The sequence below is a fragment of the Antechinus flavipes genome, chromosome 3, assembly GCF_016432865.1.
Source record: "Antechinus flavipes isolate AdamAnt ecotype Samford, QLD, Australia chromosome 3, AdamAnt_v2, whole genome shotgun sequence".
NCBI classification, from domain to species: domain Eukaryota; kingdom Metazoa; phylum Chordata; class Mammalia; order Dasyuromorphia; family Dasyuridae; genus Antechinus; species Antechinus flavipes.
This window is the reverse complement of record NC_067400.1, coordinates 534026178-534049804: the sequence shown is the minus strand read 5'-3', so window position 1 is coordinate 534049804 and position 23627 is coordinate 534026178. Positions and strand designations below refer to the sequence as shown.

General features: G+C 34.6%; 1 protein-coding gene across 16 annotated transcripts in view; it reads left to right on the top strand.

Annotated features, from left to right (window-relative positions):
• The window catches only part of PICALM (phosphatidylinositol binding clathrin assembly protein), a 124164-nt gene extending 109821 nt beyond the window's left edge, over positions 1-14343 (top strand). For 15 of the 16 annotated variants that reach the window (XM_051987283.1, XM_051987282.1, XM_051987276.1 and 12 more), the window contains 2 exons: positions 11617-11719; positions 12992-14343. In XM_051987283.1, coding sequence (XP_051843243.1) covers positions 11617-11709 — 93 coding nt within the window. In that variant the 3' untranslated portion in view covers positions 11710-11719; positions 12992-14343. The remainder of the gene's footprint in view (positions 1-11616; positions 11720-12991) is intronic. The other variant, XM_051987271.1, reaches the window with a different exon arrangement.
• Positions 14344-23627: the final 9284 nt, after the last annotated feature.

The following is a 23627-nucleotide window of genomic DNA, read 5'->3' as shown; positions in this document are numbered from 1 at the left end:
CTTAAGAATTTTCTTGCCATTTTAAAGTATGTTCCACCTTGAAGTCTGCATGAGTTTCCTTTTTTCAGTGTTCTTAAAAGCTAATGTCAGAATTAATTTAATTTATCTGCATTTATACTAGTATTTCTCGAATATTTTGTCTTCTAAGTTACTAATAATCTTATAAAATCTGAAAATGTGCCAGGCTTTCAATGTTCTTCAGGTAAGCTGGGAGTGAGAAGGGAAACACTTTTTTTTTTTTTAAATAAAGCTTTTTATTTTCAAAACATATATATGGACAACTCTTCAACAGTGATCCTTACAAAATCTTGTGTTCCAGTTTTTCCCTCCTTCCCTCCACTTCTCCGCCAGATAGCAAGTAATCCAATATATGTTAAACATGGTAAAAATATATGTTAAATCCAGTATATGCATACATATTTATCTTATCCTGTATACACAATTATCTTGCTGCACAAGAAAAATTAGATCAAAAAGAAAAAAAATGAGAAAATAAAATGCAATCAAACAACAACAAAAAGAGTGAAAATGCTGTGTTGTGATCCACACTCAGTTCCCACACTCCTCTCTCTGGATGTAGATGGCTGTCTTCATCACAAGATCATTGGAATTGGCCACAGCATCCAGTTTATTTTCAGGTTTTCCTATCATCTTATACTTGAATAACCTCTCATTAGTTTACTCTGCACACAACTCCTAGAATAATGTTCTAAAACAGTATCATCTAATTGTTTAAAAGAGCCATGTCCATCAGAATTGATCATCATATAATCTTGTTGTTGCTGTATACAATGATCTCCTAGTTCTACTCATTTAACTTAGCATCAGTTCATGTAAATCTCTTCGGGCCTTTCTGAAATCATCCTGAAATCATCTATTTCCTATAGAACAATAATATTCTGGAGCATTTATATAACATAATTTATTCAGCCATTTTCCAACTGATGGACATCCACTCAGTTTCCAGTTCCTTGCCACTACAAAAAGGGCTGCCCCAAACATTTTTTGCACATGTGGGTCCCTTTCCCTTCTTTAAGATCTCTTTGGGATATAAGCCCAGTAGAAACACTGCTGGATCAAAGAGTATGCACAATTTGATAGCTCTTTGGGCATAGTTCCAAACTGATCTCCAGAATGGTTGGATGTGTTCATAATTCCACCAACAATGCGTTAATATCCCAGTTTTCCCACATCCTCTCCAACATTCATCATTATCTATAACTGTCATTTTGGCCAACCTGAGAGGTGTGTAGTGGTACCTCAGAGTTGTCTTAACTTACATTTCTCTGTTCAATAGTTATTTTAGAGCACCTTTCCATATGACTAGAAATGGTTTCAATTTCTTCATCTGAAAATTGTCCTTTGACCATTTATCAATTGGAGAATAGCTTGAATTCTTATAAATTTGAGTCAATTCTCTATATAGTTTAGAAACAAGGCCTTTATAAGAACCTTTGAATGTAAAAATGTTTTTCCAGTTTATTGCTTCCCTTCTAATCTTGTCTGCATTTGTTTTGTTTGTACAAAAACTTTTTAGCTTAATATAATCAAATTATCTATTTTGTGTTCAATAATGAACTCTAGTTCTTTGACCACAAATTCCTTCCTTCCCCACAGATTTGAGAGGTAAACTATCCTGTGTTCTTCTAATTTGCTTATAATATCACTATGTTTAAATCATGAACCCATTTTGACCTTATTTTGATATAGGGTGTTAAGTGTGAGTCAGTGCCTAGTTTCTGCTATATTAGTTTCCAATTTTCCTAGTAGTTTTTGACAGATAGTCAGGTTTTATCCCCAAAGTTGGGGGCTTTGGATTTGTCAAACACTAGATTACTATAGTCATTGACTATTTTGCCCAAACACATTTTTGTGGTTTGTTCTTGGAAGGGAAAAATTACATTATCGTCTAGTAAATTAGGTAATAATAAGAATAATCTGATAAGAATTAGGATCTTCCCCCAAGCAATGTTGATTTAAAAGAGAACTTTCATAAAGAAGAAAAAGATTTCAAAAATTCCATATTAGTGATAACAATGTAGATGATTAATTTTGTTATTACCATATAGACCATCTTCCTCTACCCCCCTACCAATCCTTTTCCTTCAGAATTTATTAAATCTATTAAGGCAATACAATACAGTTATTATTTTTTATCCACAGGGTCTCTTATGAACCTGTTGGACATAATTTTGGCTCTGCCATTTCATAGCTCTGTGATTCTGACCAAGTCACTTGATCTCTCTGAGCCTCCTTTTTTTTTTTCTTATGGAAATGAAAATACTAGTTCTGTCTTTCCTAAGGTTGCTGTGAGGAAAGTATTATAATGTACTCTGTTTTTGTTAATTACCACAGCATCCAGTTTATTTTCAGGTTTTCCTATCATCTTATACTTGAATAACCTCCCATTAGTTTACTCTGCACACAACTCCTGGAATAATGTTCTAAAACAGTATTTTCATTACTTTTTCTCTCTATCCCCTCCTGCCCCCGATTAAGCACACAATGACTCCATATAGTATTAAAAGTATATATATCATTATATTAGACATTGTCAGCGTTTCTTTTTGTCTTCCTATTTCTTTACAATGTTCTACTCCATTAATAACAAATAAGCAAATAGAAAACCGTTATATACTTGAATTTCTCAATCATATGAATATCATAGACTTTATTTCTCATTCTCCTGCTTCCCTTATTCTATCCAAGCCAATCTTTTATTATCATTTGTCACTATTTTCACCTTGCTCTGTAGCAGGCTCTTTTTAAATAGTAAAGGACTGCATAAATGTGAGCTATTAGTCCTAATAACTTTCATTAATAAGTAATACTAATAATTTTCTTGCTTTTGTGTAGAAAATATAGTTTCTGTATCTTCTTTTTCTGTTTTTCTTCCCAGCTTAAGGAAAATATCCATTTCCTCAAAGACTTGATTAAAAAGTCTGCCTCCTCCAAGAAATAGTCCCTGATGAATTTCACTCCTTTCTGATCTTTCCTTTTCCCCACATTCATTCAAGGAAATAATCTGAGATGGATCACTAACATTTAGCAGTTATATATAATGGTTACATTATAATGGTTATATTACCATTACCACAGTGTGTTCACTGAAAACAAAACAAAACACTCAACAGAGCTCTCACTGGAAGAGAATCAGATAGCAAGTCTTGATAATATTGTTAAGGGAAACAAGAAAGATGAACAATTTTCATACCTGAAGTGATTTAAATCCCTCTCTTGCATTTTAATATAGTTGTGTTCTCCTTGATACTTCTTTTCCAAGTTAAACAACTCCAATTCCTCAGCTGATAAGTTTTGTACAACCTCCTTCTCTTTCTTTAGTAGCTTTCTAGTTTGTTAATATCCTTCCTAATATAAAATGCCTAATACTAAAAACAGTAATTAGATGTGATCTAAGTTAGAAACCATCAAAACTGTCATATCCTTACTCCTTAGAAGTTTTTCCACTCTTAATGTAGTCTGATATCATGTTAGCTTTCTTGACAGCATGTCACTATTCATGCATTGTAGCGAATCAAAAACTCTATATCTTTTTCAGGTGATCTATCCTTTAGCTTCCCCATATTATACTTATGAGGTTGATATTTTAAACTGAAGAATAAAACTACATTTATTCCTATTAAATTTCATCTAAAAGATTTGATCCAATCTTTTCACCTGCAAGCATCTTTTTAGATCTTGACTGCCATTCAACATGTTAATTCTCTCTTCTGCTTTTGTGTCAGCTATAAACTTAATGAACCGTACTCTCTATATATCTTTACCCAAGTCATAGATAAAATATACAGAACGAAGTACAAGTCCCCATGGCACTCCTTTAGAGACTTCCTTTCAAGTCCATCTCAAACCATTGATATTTGAGTCTGAATATTTAACAAATTTTGAACCCACCTAACTATGTTACTGGTTATGTCTTTCATTTTTTCCACAAGAAAAGCATGAGAAAATTTTCTCTTGTTTGATCCTTAATCTCAGCTTCATTGTTTCCATTGTTTATAGATAGGCTCATTCTTTTTTTACCTGATGTATCTAACCTCTGTTGGTCAAAAATGTAACTGTTTTCTAATTTTTTTTCTGTATATATCACCTGATATATTGCTGACTGGACTGTTAGCTTTACTGGAATGTAATCACTGACTAGGACAATTACTGACCTCCTCTTGATGACTATCAATAAAGTACACATATCACATATCAATATGTACACATTTCATTAATGTGTAGCAGTCTTGCTAATTTTTTAAAGAAGATATATGTGACTTATTAGAGACTATCAGTCCTTAACTTAAGGTGGGAACAGATCTTTTCTATTTATTTTTTAACTAGTTCATTTGCTTTTTAAGATTAATTTTATGTTTTATGAAGAAAGTATAACCATTCTCTTAGGTATATATTTAAATTGAATTGTTTGACAAATAATTGGATCAGTTATAAAGAATGAGTACAATGGGAAAAATTGGTATGTTTAGTAGTGAGTAGTGGGATTTTTTCTTTGGTCAGAAATAGGTAGGTTCTTTTAGGCTTTCTGATTGTATTGATAATTGATCCTTTGTCAGGCATTTACAGGGGCTCTGTCTACAAAGGCTCAGCTGTTTTACTTGTTTTGTGATGAATGATTTTCAAGTAAGTCTGACATCAGTAAAATGTCTGAATGGAAACAAAGACTTTTTGTGAGAACCATTAACCATTCTCAATGGGGGGCTCTGTTACTTCTTGATATGCAAATAATTTGTCCTATAAAAATGGTCTCTTTTACTGACTTTCTTGAATATCTAAGAACCAACTTTATTTGATATTTAGATTTTGTGGAATTTTTTTTTTTTGAACTTGCTTGTGAATAGTCACTCTTGGCAGTCACCTCATTTGTCAGCTGTTCTACACAATTGGATTTCTTTTTTTACCTCTTATTAAACAATTTTAAAATTTCAAAATTGTTAAAAAAAACTTTATTAAAAAAAAGATCTTTTGCATTGTCAGCAGTGTTGCTCATTCATTCAATCCTTTAGATAGATAATATGAAAGAGTTTGATTTGAGATGTTTGTCTCCTTATTTTTTAGCCCCTTGATCTCTCTGTGGCATTTGACACTGACCACCATTACATTTTGGATATATCTTTCATCTTAGTTCTTTTATCTATCTATTTTTTGGCATCATCATCATCTTGTCATTCATTGCCTGGGTCTATTGTAAGGCTTCATCCTGCACCCCCTAAGATTCTTCTATCTACATTCATTCTTGGTGACCTCATGAATTGCTATAGTTTATCATGTTTGTACAGATGGCTCCTGGATCCATACATCCAACCTTAGTCTCTCTTAAGAACTCTAGAATCACATAATCAATTGCTTATTGGACATTTCTCACTGAATATCAGATTTAACACATCTAAATCAGAGTTTATTATTTTCCACTCACGCCCACTTTTTACCTCTGTTTGTATGAAATACATTGCCATCTTTCCATTTACTCATATTCACATCTTGGAAGTCATTCTGTTTTCTTCATTGACTCCACACACAAATCCATTCAAATGCTGTCTTGTTTTTACCTCTGCATGACTGCCACTTAAATTCAATACTCACCTAGACAACTCATCCATATACATGACTCATCCATGTACATGTGTGTGTTTATGTAGATATCTTTTGAGTTCTAGTCCTATATTACCAATTGCCTATTAAATCAAACTAACTGGGTCTATCAATTAGCAAGCATTTATTAAGCAGCAGTTATACAATTTGATAGGCACTAGAGATTACAAAATCTAAATAATCCCTCCCCTCAGGGAACTTAATTTTTTTTTTTAATTTTATAATAACTTTTTATTGACAGAACCCATGCCAGGGTAATTTTTTTTACAACATTATCCCTTGCACTAGCTTCTGTTCCGATTTTTCCCCTCCCTCTTTCCACCCCCTCCTCTAGATGGCAAGCAGTCCTATATATGTTAAATATATTGCGGTATATCCTAGATACAATGTATGTTTGCAGAACCAAACAGTTCTCTTGTTGCACAGGGAGAATTGGATTCAGAAGGTAAAAATAACCTGAGAAGAAAAACAAAAATGCAATAGTTTACATTCATTTCCCAGTGTTCTTTCTTTGGGTGTAGCTGCTTCTGTCCATCATTTATCAATTGAAACAGAGTTAGGTCTCTTTGTCAAAGAAATCCACTTCCATCAAAATACATCCTCATAGAGTATCGTTGTTGAAGTGTATAATGATCTCCTGGTTCTGCTCATTTCACTTAGCATTAGTTTATGTAAGTCTCTCCAAGCTTCTCTGTATTCATCCTGCTGGTCATTTCTTTCAGAACAATAATATTCCATAACATCCATATACCACAATTTACCCAACATTCTCCAATTGATGGGCATCCATTCAATTTCCAGTTTCTAGCCACTATAAACAGGGCTGCCACAAACAGTTTGGCACATACAGGTCCCTTTCCCTTCTTTAGTATCTCTTTGGGGTATAAGCCCAGTAGCAGCACTGCTAGATCAAAGGGTATGCACAGTTTGATAACTTTTTGGGCATAATTCCAGATTGCTCTCCAGAGTGGTTGGATTCGTTCACAACTCCACGAACAATGCATCAGTGTCCCAGTTTTCCCGCATCCCCTCCAACATTCATCATTATTTTTTCCTGTCACCTTAGCCAATCTGACATGTGTGTAGTGGTATCTCAGAGTTGTCTTAATTTGCATTTCTCTGATCAATAATGATTTGGAACACTCTTTCATATGAGTGGTAATAGTTTCAATTTCATCATCTGAAAATTGTCTGTTCATATCCTTTGACCATTTATCAATTGGAGAATGGCTTGATTTCTTATAAATTTGAGTCAATTCTGTATATATTTTGGAAATGAGGCCTTTATCAGAACCTTTAACTGTGAAGATGTTTTCCCAGTTTGTTGCTTCCCTTCTAGTCTTGTTTGCATTAGTTTTGTTTGTACAAAGGCTTTTTAATTTGATATAATCAAAATTTAGGCAACTTAAATTTTGGAAGAGCCAATAATGTATTTCTAAGTGAGTATATGTAAATAAATGCAAAGTAAATTTTGGATGGAGAAATGCCACATAGTAACAAGGGAATCAGGAAAACTTTATTTAGAAAATATCACTTGAATAGAATTTCAAAGGGGCAAGGCAGTTTTAGTAGGCAGAATTGTGGTTGGGAGTCCATTCCAGGCTTGGGAACCATAATAACAATGGAGATGGGTGATGGTGACAGGTAGCAAAAAGGCCAATTTAGCTATGTCATAGAAAATATGGAAAGGAGAATAATGCATAATTAAGGCAAATAAAGTTACTCAGGGCCAAGTTGTGAAAGGTTTTAAATGCTAAACAAAGGAATAGTTTATATGGGATACCAGAAGTAGTAGGAAGCCATTGGATTTTGAGTAGGAGAGTCATGTGGTTAGATTTATTTGCACTTTAAGAAAATCATTTTAGCAGCTATGCAGAATATAGATTAGAGAGGGGAGTAACATGAACTGAGCAATTAGGAAACTATTGCAGCAGTCATAGAGAGATGTGTTAGGCCTATACTAGGTTGGTTTATATATAAATAGAGAAAGGAGGGTGGGTATAAGGGATGTTTATAAAGTTAGAAATGACAAGATTTGGCTTCTGACTGGATGCTTATAATTAGTAGCTTACTATTGATTTATCCAAATTAAAAGTCAGTATCCTTTCCCCAAAATCCAGCCTTTTTCTGAAATTCTGTAATCCTAAAGGATCAAAAATTTAATTGTTTTTCATCTCACAGGTTTATGTCACCTGCATTATCTTCAACTCCTTATTCTCCTCCATCTCATATATCTAAACAGTTGCCATATCTTGTGGTTTATATGTCCACCACAAATCCTACTGTCATCTTATTCTTGCTTCTCATAAACCCTACTCCCTTCACCCCCAAATTAATCACCTTAGGTAGGTGGTCCTTAAATGATAGTCTTTTTCTAGAGCCTATGCTCTTAGCTTGACATTTTGACTAAAAGGTTAAGAACTCAGGGTTATTTTCGTGCCACATTTATATAGCATTTTGTTTACAAATAATTATTTTGTAGGTAATGATACTTCAGCCTCACAAACACTATGACTTGCACAGGATCATAAAGGTAGTTAAGTAGAAGAGTTAGGACTCAAACCTAAATCTAACTTGGAAGGCATGTTTTTTCTATCATCATTGTCGAGAACTAAATTTTCATATGGGCTTTTAAGTGTAATCTCTAGCATCAATATATTATTTGCTTTGGCATAGTATCATAGGACTAAATGATTCAAGAGATTGTAAACAGATTGGTGAGCCACTGGGGCAGTTGGAAATGGGATGGATGATAGTCTTAAAAACAGCTATACAGTTACGTTATATAACACACCTGATGTGTAATTATTGTAATCCAAGATGGGATTGCAATTTAAAAGGTATCAAAACATGGTTCTGAGAGGCAGAGTTGCCAGTCACACTAACTGATGAGTATTATTAATTGTATCAAACCATACAGCCACCACTTTAGATGTGTACGAGTAATAGCATCATCTTTAAATATGGAGGACTAATATATAATATTGCATATATGTTTATAGCCCAGTTCTGCTTTTATATATATATATATATATATATATATATATATATATATATATATGTATATATATATATATTCTTCTAAAATGGCATAGTTGTAAATTAAACGTTTTCAGAAACTGAATTGTCAGAGTGTCAAAAATATCAGACTATTTTTATATTTTAATGTTCTTATTGTCAGTATTTGACAGTGTAGTCCATCTCCATTAACATTGAAATTGATTGCTTCCTTGTTGACTCCATAATATGTGAGAAAGATTATTAAAAATTTTATCAGTCATATTCTCATATTTGTCCTTGTATTATTCTAGCCTCAAAGATTCTATGTAATGAAAAATCTATGCCATGTCCATTTCTGTTTTTGTACCATATAGTGTATTAGTGGAGGTTATGATTTTTGTGTCTCTTTTTTCTAAAGCTGAGGTACAATTCTTGAGAATCTTTCTTCATTTTATGCTAATTGTATGAAAGTTTTCTTTTCTGGAAAATGAACAAACAAAGGGACTTGTTTTTGAAATATAAGATTTTCTGTTTAAAATTCAGTTTGCTTTCGGGGACCAAATAGGATTTCACTTAGAGGAAAATAATTCTAGCTCTTTAAGATTTTTAGAGCATTCTACTTTGATTTATGTTAAACTTCTGAATCTTTTTTTTTTTTTTTTTGAGAGGCAAATCAAATGATCAGTTAATACTGCCTTTCATCTTTTGATGTAAAGACCCGTTTCAAATATTATGCAATTTAGATGTCATTGTAGCAGATTGACTGAACTTTTTTTTTTTTTTATGTAATGGAAATCACTTGAAATGAATAACCTTGAGGGCTGGATTCTTGTAGTAGTATATGTAATATCATTTTATCTTATTGACAACTTAGTTGGCTGGTAATTCATGGATATAAAAGGTAATGTTTCTTTTAAAAACCTTATATTTTAATATAATTCCTTGGCCTTGCTTTGTTTCCTTACAGGCCTTCCTTTCTTCATATTCATTTCATATGCTCAGTAAGACTATTTAATCTTTATTTTTTCAGTTAAATTTCACATCAAGCTTTAGGCTTACCAATCTTAATTGTTAATTTCCAGATGGAGATCAGCTTTCCCTACACTTTTTTTGCTTGCTGAGCTGATCCCATTTAGATCTGTCTGGCTTTGGCAATAGTTATGCTATTACTGTTACTTTCTGTTTCTCCCATTACCTGATCACCTGAGCTTCCAACTTTTCTGTTCCCCCTTGGATTACAGAGTCATGAGGAGGATATCTGTTATGCTGATGTTTCAAGATCAGGCAGCCATGAAAGCCAGAGCCATAGAACTGTAGCTACTGCTGCCTATTCTTTCACTTGAGCATAATCTTGAAGATATCCTTAGTAACATGAAAATGGTATATGATTATGTTAAGCCCTATTTTCCTAATTTGTCTCTTTTCCTACAGTTTTTCTTGTATGTGTCAAATTCTTTTGTTTTTTATTTGAAACATTTTGTCAAACATGAATGTTTCAGTTGTAAGCATCTTTGACTTTCTACATGCAAGTTAGTAAAACTCTTAAAGAAAACTGTCCTTATTTGGACTAAAAAGAGATTATACATATATACATACATACAAATACATATGTGTATATGCATATGTATGTATTTTATTTTTGTGGGGATAATAACAGGATCCCTAAGCAATATTGTGTTATATCCTCCAACCCATTGTTCCTCTTACCTGAACTATCTGATCATTACTGGATATCCTACAATAAAGTCAATATGTAGAATAGGAACATAAGAAAATTGGATGTGACAGTCCAAGACTTTTCTAACTCTACAAACTGGACTCTTGTGTTCAAAACTGGAATTTTTTCAAGGGATTTGTTAGAATTGCTTGAAATTACAAAAGGCTTTCTGACTTGCCTCTTTGTTTTGTTTTTCTTTTTTAAAGAAGAATAAAAAGAATGACAGTCAAACCTAAACTACCAACCTTTGAGATTTATAATCCATGTTGGTTTTGAATATTGAGATATAATTGACTTTTCAGTTAATCAACTGATTAAATACTGTATTAGTGGGAGATCAACATAGCAGATATCATAATATTATCTAGGAAAGAATGGGAAGATGGGAAGATAATTTAAAATTATGTTGTTGCTGCTTATATTTAGTTGATTGACCATAGAAAGTCATTAGGATTGAGGTAGAGGATTAAGTTGATTGTGTTTTCCTCCCTCAGATGCTATGTGCTAATTGAAATTAAAATCTAGGTTGAAGTTAATACTTAGGTCTGTAGATAGATTCTGGATAATGTTTCTGAGTTCACCTAATTTTTCCAGTTTGTATACAGTACAGCTAAGCAATAACAAAAATTATCAAGGGAATTTTTAATATAAATACAAGAGACAAAATCAGTGAACCTCAGCTTTGCATTTTTAGTGTACATGTTAGATTAATTGACTCTCCCAAAAGTCATTTCCAACTGCTAAGATTGCGTGGTTCAGTTGAAAGACATTAAGACCAAGAAGAAGGAAGATGGTCATATATGTTAATATTTTGTAATTGTGCTTTAAGGGACAGTGTTTTCACCTCTTTGAGAAAGAAAACATTTTTCATATCCTGAAACCAGACTGATTTTTGAAAGAATTTATACAGCCCTGATATTCTTAAAGAGAAAATGACTCTCTTTCTTTCATTTAGTGGGGAATGAGGGAAGGAGGGAGGGGAGCAGAGAGAACAATCCTTATCTTAACAAGAGGTCAACTTATGTTGATCACTTGACAGAAAATAATTTTTCTTTTGACTTTGTATAGTAAGAAGCTTGTTTTCTGAAAGAAACATGCCATTGGATATCCTTTCACTTCACATATCACCAAACTTTTTGTTTTATTCCCATTCTCCAAAAGCTGCCTTTATATTTATCAAAGTCAACAAATCAAAACCACTTCTTCTTTCATTACATTTTCTACTTTCATGTTCTGTCATTCTGAGACCTTTTTTTCTTTCCCTTTCTCTGTCTTCTTTCCCCCAGCTGTCTGCAGCATCCAGTCCCTCCAGTCACAGTCCTCACAGAGCTTCAGGAAAGGACCCTTTTGCAGAGCTCTCTTTGGAGGATTTCTTATAAAACACTTTAGGTATTGCTTGTTGTTGGGGGAGATGGGGACTCTTAAAAAATATCCATATATATTTATATATTTTTAATTGCCATTAAGCACAATTCTCCCCTTCTCCTTTTGTTTGTTTCTTTATGGAATCTAAATTCCTTTTCCAAAATAAATACAGGAAACATTTGGGAACCTTTTTTACTATAAATGAAAAGTATGAAGTTGAAGCATCATTCTTCATGTCCAAATAACATTCTTTCATCATTGACAGTGGATGGTTGGGTTCATACAGCATCCTATAAAAATGGGTGGTCTAAATGAATATCTTGAAGGAAGTAAAGAGAGCAATGCAGTTTTGGCAAAATGTGTTAGATCTTGATTAGGAACAAATTTTTAGTTATGATATTTATATGATCATGGCTAATTGAAAAATTCATTACAAGAATCTCTGAAGGATCACTGTTTTATGTGTGTTTCCTACCCTTGTCAACACCATTTTCCTCCCACAATAACATTGTGTTTAAAAAAAAAAAACACAAAAAACAGGTGGGTACTTGAAAATCATAAATAAGTGTGCTAGATACTTAACCTGATTTTTTTGTTTGTTTGTTTCCCAGAAGTTTATCATCTCTAATTTGAGTATACCTGCCCATTGTTGGGAACTTTGTGCTTCATAGTTTTTAAAAACTTTACTAGTTTCTTCTTTGGATAACAGTTTAAAGATAATGCCAGATGTTTTTTGTGTTTCTTTTGAATGAATGAAGTAAGTCCTGTTGGAAAATATTTGTTTATTATTCTTTCCAAGTCACTTTAATTTCCTTAAATATAAAAGAATTGAATTGGTGAACAGTGAATTCTGATTTTCCTGTTGGAAGCTTTAGAGAGACAGAAAGAGAGTTGGAGATTTAAGATTAGATTTCATGTTGTATGTGTATATCTAAATTTTATTATTTGATTAATTAGAAACACTGTTCTAAACTTTTTCCCTCCTGAATTGTGTTTTTATAGAACTGAAACAATGGAATTTTTGCTTTAATTAAAATATTTTCTGAATTTGTAATAATTTTTTTTTTCTTATGTGTCAACTTGGTGAATTCTTGCTCTCATTAGCAAGATAATGCTTACTTTATTTTACAGCCTGGACTTCTGATAAGCATGCTATGAGCATGAAGGACTTCTGATAAGCATGCTATGGTACTTCTGTGACAATTGAATGCCAAAGGTCATGAAACATTTTTATTTCTGAGGAAAGATGCTTTAATGCCATAAATTAATTTTAGATTTTTCTTATTTTTTTTCTAGATACAGTTTATGTAATAATCCAGTGGAAGAGAATGGAATCATTTGTTCCAAAAAGACAAATGCTCAAGCAGCAAACCCCTACTTCCAGCAGGATCCAAATTGCTGTCTCATAAACTCTCCTCTCTTCAATTAGAATGCTGCAGGAACTCAAAGAGGGGCCCATGACAGCAATTGGGACTAGTCTGTAGGAGAAAGCATCAGTTCAGTATAAAGCCAAGAATTGCCATGATTTAAGACTAAGATCTGTCTTTTTGGTGACTAACCTTTCAGTTCTTTCAACTCCTTATTAATACCCATAATCAGTAACCTACCAAGAGAAGCCCTTATTCAGAAAGTGTGAAATTTGTATCTGGAAAAGCTGTATGGAATGAAGAGCTGTGTGTGTCCTTGACTGTAACTTAACAGGACTCTTTTCGGGGATCAAAATCATAACTCTTATGCAGTACCTTTCTTTTCAATCTTCAAATGTAGAAACAGTAAACTAAAATTAACTTTTCTTTAAAAAAATTATATATTCAGTTTGCAGTAGACATTCCTTATGTATTTGTATTTATTTATGATTATCAATTTAAGTAATATTAATATGGTATCAAACCTCCTTATGAAAATGAGTATGGATGTATACAGTATGTTTGATTTTTATCCACAAGAATGATTCTGATTCAGAATGCTTTTCAGCTGACATACAGAGCACTAAATATTTTACAGCAAGTCCATAGATATGAATCTCTTAGTAATTCTCAGTCTGTATGGGAATTAGGGAAGAGTTATGAATGCATTAATCCGTATAGTCAATTCTGTGCCTAGATTTTGCAAGGGAACAGTTCGCTGACTAGGAAAAGCACTACATTTTAAATTCCACATTAGTGCATCTGGAAGGAACTTTATTGCTTTGTGCTTGGCATGTCATTATTCTACATTTGACATTAGGGCCTCTCCAAAATGAATGTGAGAAATTGCTTTCACTTTAAAGACTTTCCTTCTTTTCAGTAAAACTCTAGGAGGTATTATGTGGGGGGAGGGCAAAATCCTGGAACCTTTCATTTGGCTTGTGCCAGGTTTATGATCATGTACCTTTTAAATAAGGGAATAGTGTCTTTACAGATGTCTAGCAAGAGTTTAGTTAATGGAGAATTAAGATGCACTGTTGATCGGTGCTTTGTGTAAATACATCTTAAAATTTGGGTTGAGAGGGGCCTTAAGAAGGACAGTCAGTAGTAGGAAAGCAATTCTATACATGAGTTAAGCATACTTGTTGCATTGTCTCTGCAGATTCTATTTTTGTTTACAATATTAAAATGTATGTTAGCAAAAATGGGTGGATTTTCAAATAAAATGCAGCTTCCACAAGACTTTTGTTACAGTATTCTGGTCTGAGGTGTTGGGTTTTGTTTTTTTGTTTTTGTTTTTGTTTTTGTTTTTTTCATTTTTCTCTTTAAAATGTGCACAGTTGATTGCTTTGCTCATATGATTAAAATATCAACTATTCGAATTGTAAATGTCCAGAAATATAGTATAGCTCTGCATTGATGGCTGCATTCTGGACTTTAACTGATAAGCCAAATAACCCATTAAAATTAGTAATTTTTGTGCCTAACTTTTTATTTTTTTATCCAAAGAAAGTAAAACTTCAAGAGGAAATATTTCTCTCAAAATTTGGATATTTTGTGATTGAATGTAACAAAGGTGCCTTCAAACCTATGTAACTAGCTCTGGTGAATTGGGATTCCATTTCATGTAGTATTGTGAACAGAGTTTGAGATACGTGATAAGAAAAAGTAAAATATTCCAAGATTTTCACTGATGCTCTCAAGAATTCAGTTATGTTATGACTTTATGTTCCCCCCGCCACTTGAAAAGATACTTAGGAAAAAAATGATTCAGGATGCATGGACTTAAACTACTTGAAAGCCTTTGCAACCAAATTGTAATGGTAAAATAACATATTACAGAATAATCACCTTCTTCATTTCTAGATTTCAGTGTTATAAAAGTTAACTCACCAGCACCTACTGAGTAGCATCAATTGTAGTAATTTTATGTATCTTTTTTTTTCAAGGAAAAAAATGAAAAAAATAAGTAGGATAAAATATTTTGCTAACATACCTTGAAAATAACAGGGAAATCAATTTAATAAATACCTTTCCCTCTTAAGTAATGATAATGGAGAGATCCTCTTATTTTGTAAGAGTAGAGGGAAGAAATTGGAATTTTTTTAAAAAGAGAGAGACACAGGGTTCTATGTCAATTGCAGTAGAGTTTGGGATGGGCAAATAAAAGTTTGTAGCACAGGAGTAGTTGTCTTATAACAGAAACTGGCCAGAAGTAGCCTTGGGGCCCCCTCTCTATCCTTAATTGGACTAAATAAAATATGGAGAAAGACTGGTGTGCAAGTGGATTTTACAGCGTTCTATGAAGACAGTTAAGGCAATGCAATCTCTTCAAGGCTTAAAGTTAGAGAAAAGGTTTAGTTTTAACCCCTTTTGGATAGAAATGAACTGTTTGTATATCAGCTAGTCTTGGGTTTACCCTGAGAAGGGAAGAGGCTATAATTTTTTGGAAAAATTATTGAAATATTCATGATGAGAAAGGAAAGTCTGGTCTCTGACTGTGGTATTTGATTCAAGAAGGTAGGGACTGGTTGATAAACAGTAATATTTACCTGGTTAGTATTTATAATTAACAGGATGATTATATTCAATTATTAGCTATGAATAAGGAAAGATCATTTATAGTATAATGCATAATACTGTCCAGTAAGGCTGCAGGGTAAAAAAAAATTGGCTCAGTAAAAAGTATTTGAAAAAAGTTTATAAAATGTATTTATCAGGATCTACTATGTGCTCTTTGAGAGTTTTCTGTAGTGATCAAGGGAGGCTTTGGAGCAAGAAAAATAGATCTGGGTTCAAATTTTACCTCTTGACGTAGTAGCTGAGTGACCCTAGTCAAATATTTAATTTTTCAGTGCTCTAGGCAATTCTTTTAATTGATAGGTGCCATGTCCTCATTTGGTAGTTTCCTGTACCAGTGAGATCTCGTGGTTATCCTTATTCTTTATACTAGGTATTGGAAATACAAGAAGAAAAAGTCCCTATCCTTAAAGAGTTTAAACTTTGAGGAAGATATATACAAATATAATTATATACAAAATAAATACAAGGTAATTTGAGTGAATCAGGAAAGACTTCCTGGAGATTAGGAGGTTTTATCCTTTTTTGTGTGTCATGGACCCTTTTGGCATTCTGGTGATACCTTTGGACTCCAGCTCAGAATCATGTTTTTAAATAAAAAATATAGTATTAAAAAACAAACCAATACTATTGAGATGTAATTATCCATATGTTATAAGAAAAAGTTCACACATCCCTGGTTAAGAACTCCAATTGTGGAAAGTAGTGATTGAACTATAGAGGAAATTATGGACTCTAACGGGGAAGTGAGGAGGGAATGGATTACAGGTATGGGGGACAGGCTTTGCTAAAACTGAGAGCTGAAATATTATGTGACATAGCAAGAAGCCCAATTTGGCTAACCTGTACATTGCATAATAGGGAGTAATTATAATAAATCTGGAAAGGTAGGTTTAAGCAAGGTTATAAAGGGCTTTGAATGCCAAAAAAAGGGGTTATATTTGAGCCGAGAGGTAAAAGGAAGTCACTAGAATTTGATTTGATAAGACCTGTGTTTTTAGAAGAATACTTTGGCACTTGTATGGAGAGCAGGGAAATTTGGAATAGGTACACCAAATAGGAGGCTATTGCACTAGTGGAGGTGAGAAGTGATATGGGTCTCTCAATAATCATTGAGATTATTTGTAGCTTTGGAAAGAGCAAAGTTGGATGAGACCACAAGCCAGAATGCAAATCGATTGAGAAGAGAGGAAGCAGAGTCAATGAGACTACTCAACTGCCTGAGTGTAGAATTGGCTGAGATTAGGAAGGAAAAAAATGAAACCAGAGTAGCACCATATCTTGGGAAAATATTGAAATGAAGAAGCTAGTTTTATAATCTATTGTGATTTAGATAGAGTGAAGCTTGAACAGATAAGTAATGATATAAAATATTATGATTGAATAAAGGAATTTCATAATTCTTTATGATGAAAATGGAATATAATGATAGATTGAAAGGAATTTATATGTGGTTATGGTACAATAAGGGAGGAGCTCATGAGGACTGAAATTGAAGAACTGGGAAGTAAGAATGCTGAAAGGAACATCAATATAAATATTGAAATCTTGATTGAATGAAGGAATGAATGAAAAATTATTAAGTACTTGCTATATGCAAAAACAAAATGATTGGAATACAAATTGAGAAGCAATATAGTTCCTGTTCTCAAAGAAGTTACATTTTAACAAGGAGAAACTAACATAAAAATGGGCAGGTAGGTGGTGCAGTGAATAGATTACTAAGCCTTAAATCAGGAAGACTCGCCTTTCAGAGTGGCCTCAGATAACGTCACTCAATCCTGTTTGACTTTAGTTGCTCTTCTAAAAAATGAGCTTGAGAAGAAAATGGCAAAACACGCCAGTATCTTTTTAAATGGTGTCACATCACTGAACATGTCTGAACATGACCGAAATGACTAAACTATATACACACACATACATGTGTGTATATGTATGTGTGTGTGTGTGTATGTATGTGTGTGTATATATATGTATGTGTGTGTGTACACTCACACAATATATATAAGTATTAAGCTCCCATCCAGTTGTGTGGTAAGACACAATGATCCTTTGGATATAATGACAAAATAGATGATGATGTATTTTAATCAGTGCCATCTTCATTGTAGTTTGATAACAAAAGTTGAGACAGTGAACAAAATTACCACTCAAGTACTGAATTTCTTGACAAAGGAGAGGAAATGACTGTGCCTGCTTAGCATTATACCAGAACTTAATGTCAGGGATCTTATTTAAGAAGTCACATATCCTTAATAGTAACTAAAACTTTGCTACTTTAAGATTTGCAAAGTGACTTAAATATATTCTCTTTTGAGATTCTCACTGCCTAAAAGTTGGCTAAGAGTTATTATCATCATTTTTACTGATGTATAAACTGAACCTCAGATTGTAATGTTTGGGCTAGCTCTCTGTAGGGCCTCAGGATCAGCCCTAGTCCTTGGTCTTTAGGTGGAGAAGTAAAAGAGAGCCGCCACATGGCTGGTCCAAGATGGAGTCTGGAGCCTGATGTCTACTCTGTGGCTTAGAGCTGCTGTTGAGCATGCATGGCTGAGAGAGAGCGAACCCTAAATACTCCAGTACAATCACATCACTACCTCACACAGAGCGTGTCCAACCACACTTGAACATGTGCCAACTTGTCAACATCACCATGTTACCTTAAATATATAAACTTGACTAGCGTGATTACATCAATAGCTAGAGAATTATTATCTCATCAACTATACTTAAGTATACCTTTTCAGAGTTCCAGCTCTCCACATCTCATATTTTCTTTTGTTTTAGAACACAGGTGGTCACGCCCTCTCTGACTTCTCAGGGAGATGAAAACACCAAAGGAAAATGGGAGAGTCAAACCAGATATTGTTAGAGGGTTTTCTCTGGGCTGAACTTGAAACAGGAATACATAAATCCATCAGTATGAGGGGGGTATTACACAAGCACATAGCAATAACTCACAGGCTAGCAGTGATGATTCCTCCCACAACCAGTACAGGCTCAGTGTGGTGCACATGAATTGTATGTGCAAGGAGTGATATAACAATATGAATCAATATGGTGTTGTAAAAGAGTTCCAGAAGTCCTAGAAGGAGGGTATGTAAATAACAATCACACATATGACTTCTTCAGCAGCCAAGAGATAGTCTAAAACCTTTTGTCCATTACATTATCTCAGAAAATTCAATGATTCCTGAGGGTTTTTAAGTCCAACAATTTTCGATGTCCATGAGTCAGCCTTAACTGCCACACTCTTTCAATGGTGAGCACAATCAGCAATGGAACGACCCGATGTTTCTTGGGTCTTCTCCTTCGTTTCAAGGGTCTGCTCCGTCTCTCTGCGATGGACAAGGCGAATACGGCTTGTTGGCACCCATCTGATTCCTTCTCCACCTGTAGAGATACAAGCAAACCCTCTCCCCCAAGCAGTTAGCCTATCTGGTCCCTTCCATTCGCCACATTCTGGGTCTCTCCACATCACCTAGCAATTATCTAAAGATAGTGGAGCTGCTCGCACTGGACACTGCCCTTCCGGTGGGTTATAAAACCTGTCTGCTGGAGCCAGTGCATCTTTTTTTTTCTTTTTTTTAAATAACTTTTTATTGACAGAGCCCATGCCAGAGTAATTTTTTACAACATTATCCCTTGCACTCTCTTCTGTTTCAATTTTTCCCCTCCCTCCCTCCACCCCCTCCTCTCAATGGCAAGCAGTCCTATACATGTTAAATAGGTTTCAGTATATCCTAGATACAATATATGTGTGCAGAACTGAACAGTTCTCTTGTTGCACAGGGAGAATTGGATTCAGAAGGTATAAATAACCCGGGAAGAAAAACAAAAATGCAAGCAGTTTATATTCATTTCCCAGTGTCTTTTCTTTGGGTGTAGCTGCTTCTGTCCATCCTTGATCAATTGAAACTCAGTTACGTCTCTTTGTCGAAGAAATCCACTTCCATCAGAATACATCCTCAAACAATATCTTTGTCGAAGTGTAAAGTGATCTGGTTCTGCTCATTTCACTTAGTATTAGTTCATGTAAGTCTCACCCAGTTCCCTCTGTATTCATCCTGCTGGTCATTTCTTATAGAACAATAATATTCTATAACATTCATGTACCACAATTTATTCAACCATTCTCCAATTGATGGGCATCTATTCAATTTCCAGTTTCTAGCCACTACAAACAGGGCTGCCACAAACATTTTGGCACATACAGGTCCCTTTCCCTTTAGTATCTCTTTGAGGAGCTGGTGCAAAAATCAAGAAGTTAATAGTATAAAGAGCTAGATTTAGAAGTTCTCTAGAGTTACCTGTGGCTCCCCCTTTCTTTTGTTTTTGGGGGAGTATCTTAATGTCTGTTTCTCCTCTCTACTATTGCCTGTCCTTGAGGATTAAAGGGTATGCCAGTGGTGTGTAAAATCTTATACTGTGCACAAAAGTGGGCAAAATGTTTAGAAGTATATGCAGGTCCATTGTTTTTATTACTTGTGACACACCCATAATTGCAAATGCTTGTATGAGGAATTCAGTGGCCACTCGGGCTGTCTCTTTTGCTGCTGGTATTGCAAAAGTAAATCCTGAAAAAGTGTCTTATCACAACATGGATAAAAGACAACGTGGCCCATTATTGGTCACATCCATTTGCCAAATTTCATTGGGTCTCAAACCACGAGGGTTCTTCCCTGGATGCAGTGTAGGAGTGTGGAAAGGAAGGCAGGCTATGCAGGCTTTTACTATGACCTTCCTCTCTTGTTATTCCAAATTGTAAACGTAAAGCTCGAGCAGCCTGATGATATTTAGAATGAGATTCTTGGCTTCTTGAAATAGATATTGACCAATATAGTTAGAAGGCTATCTGCCTTTGAATTACCATCAAAAACAGGACCTGGAAGTCCACTATGAGAGTGGACATGCAAAATATAAATCTTACCTGCATGTTTTCTCACTTGTTCTTAAAAATTCCTTATAGAGTTGATATATATTAGAGGCTACAAATTTTATTTGAGCTGTGGCAATTCTTTGTACCACACCTGTTGAATAGGCCAAATCAGATATATTTATATTTCCTAGATAATGAGCTAGAATGATTGTATATAATCCATTCTGCTGAGTAGACTGAAAAGGAGTTCTGACTACTCTCTTTATAGTTAAGTCATGAGAGTATACAGCACAAATATTATGTTTGGATGCATCTGTAAAGATAGTTGGTCCTTTAAGAGGAACATTAGAAACCTTTTCTTCAAGAATGCATCACCAATTATGTAATAGTCTGGTTATCTTTAATGGAGACCCGTGTGTAAAATTTGGAGCCATTGCTAATAAAATTTGCTACTCTTGGTTGGTCTCGCAGCATACATTAATTTGTACATTAGTATAAAAGGGGTATATTTTGTCAGGTCTTATCCCAGATAATTGTACTACTCACTTAATGGCCTTTAATAAAATTCTAGCCACAAGCCTGGGTAAGGAGTAAGGAGTAAGGCTTTAGTCTGGATGTGCTGGGAGGTTCACCCACTCTATCACACTGTCTCCTTGATGAAGGACTGCTGTGAGTGCCTCTTGTGTAGCAAAAACTGATATTTCTAAGGGTTTCTGAGAGACTCATTCATCCACATTGGATAAAGCCAGTTCAACCTCTCTCAAAGCCTCTTGAGCTTTTATAAACTGGTCATGGTGAATTTAAATTAGTGTCTCTCCTTAAAATGTCATATAATGGTTATAATTGATAGGTAGTTAAGGCTAACACTGGAGGCATCTATTGGATATCTCCCATCAATTTCTGAAAGTTATTTAAGGTGTTTAGCTTCTCTGTTTTTAAGGAAAGTTTTTGTAGTGTAAGCACCTTAGGATATATATACTTCATATTCTAAATATTGAAAAGAATGTGCCTTTGAGTTTTTGTGGGGCTATATAGAATTGATAGTTCCTTAATGTATCCATGGTCTTTTGTAGACATGCTTCTAACATTTGCTCCTCAGATGCACACCCCAAGATACCATTCATGTAATGTAATAACATTACTTTTGGAAATGCTTTTCTTACTGGAGTAAGAGCAGCAGCAACATATATTTGGCACATAATAGGATTATTTTTCATTGCCTTGTGGCAAAATTAGCCATATCTTTTATAAGACTCAGCTAAGTTAATGCTGGGCACTGAAAAGGCAAATCTTTTCATATCCTTATCTATAAGGATAGAATAGAAACAATCCTTAATGTCTGTAACCCAAAGAGGCCATTTTCTAGACAATTTAGTAGGAGATGAAAGTCCAGGCTGAAGAATTCCCATAGTTTACATGTGTTCATTTACTTTTCTTAAATCAGTCAACATCCCCCATCTTCCAGATTTCTTTTTTATAACAAATATAAGGGAATTCCAAGGACTTAGAGAAGGCTGTAAGTGTCCTTGGTCAAGTTGCTCTTGTACGATATCTAATAAGGCCTGAATTTTTTCACTTTGCAAGGGCCACTGTTCTACCCACCCTGGTGTATCAGTTTTTCATTGAATGGGAACAGGTGAGAGTGCAGGCAGGCCTTCAACAGCAGCCCTGCCAAAAAAGCCAAAGTACTCATTTTTAATCCTAATTGTTGTAAAATGTCTGTTTCCCACAGATTGATGGGGATTTTATCAACTACAAAAGGAGTACAAACTCAGCTGCTATTGATCCTCCTATGCCAGACATTTAAGCTTTAAGTAGTATCTTTTGTAATTCAGTTGGGGGGGTGGACAATATTGGTGTCGGGGTGGTGCTGATTATGTCACTGCCCTTCCCACTCCTCTTCCTCCTCTCTCCATCCATGAGGGGGAAATTGGGGGAGAGGGTCGTAAGATGAGAAATACCCTAAGGGCGCCTGCTTGGGTGTAACTGAGCTATCAAAGTGAGAATCACCACTCTCTTTAAACTTGGTACTTAATATCTAACTCTCCATGCTATTTAGCTGTTTGTAAAGTACTCTCTCCCTCCTCTTCTTTCTCTTCACACTTCCTTGTCTGGCTGTTCTCCTTAAAGCTTTTTTTTTTTTTTTTTTTTTTTTTAGAACTTGTGGGCTCCTTTAAAGCCAATTGTATTATGTTATATATAGAGAATGTTTTCTTAGAAATTGAATCAGGGCCATTATCATTGTAATGTTCAATTAATTGTTCTCTCACTAGTTTCCACTTACCTGCCTCTAATTCTTCTTCCTTAGGGAGCCAAGGGTATGCGTGTTTTAATGTTTCCAAGAGTCCAATGATCTGCTCCCAAGTTACAAGCAAACCTTGCCTCTTTATTAACCTAACTATGCTTTCTAAGTACCTTCCTCAGGGTGGGAATGAGGGAGACTCCTTTCTTAGTATCTGCCCCATTTCAGATAAAAAAAAAAAAAAAAAGTGACTAGTTTAGCCCTTACCAAAGTTTGCTGCTTGTCTATTTTTGTACTCACCCTATTTCTGGATCACAAGGACTTCTCCACTGAACTTATGATTGAATCAGTTGAGCTGCTGAGTGCAGGTCCTTAGGGCACCAAAATGTAATGTTCGGGTTAGCTCTCTGTAGGGCCTCAGGATCAGCCCCAGTCCTTGGTCTTAGAGAGGAGAAGTGAAGGAGAGCCGCCACATGGCTGGTCCAAGATGGAGTCTGGAGTCTGATGTCTTTTCTGTGGCTTAGAGCTGCTGTTGAGCATGCATGGCCGAGAGAGAGCAAGAGCCCTCTGTTTGACTCCTTTAAATACTCCAGTCCAATCACGTCACTACCTCACACAGAGCGTGTCCAACCATACTTGAGCATGAACTAACTTGTCTGGAGAGCTATTACATTACCTTGTTACCTTAAATGTATGTACTTGACTAGCGTGAATACATCAATAGCTAGAGAATTATCTCATCAACTATACTGAGTCTTAGTACCCCTTTTCAAAGTTCCAGTTCTCTACATCAGATAGTTTAAAAGATGTTTTTGTGAGAGGGAA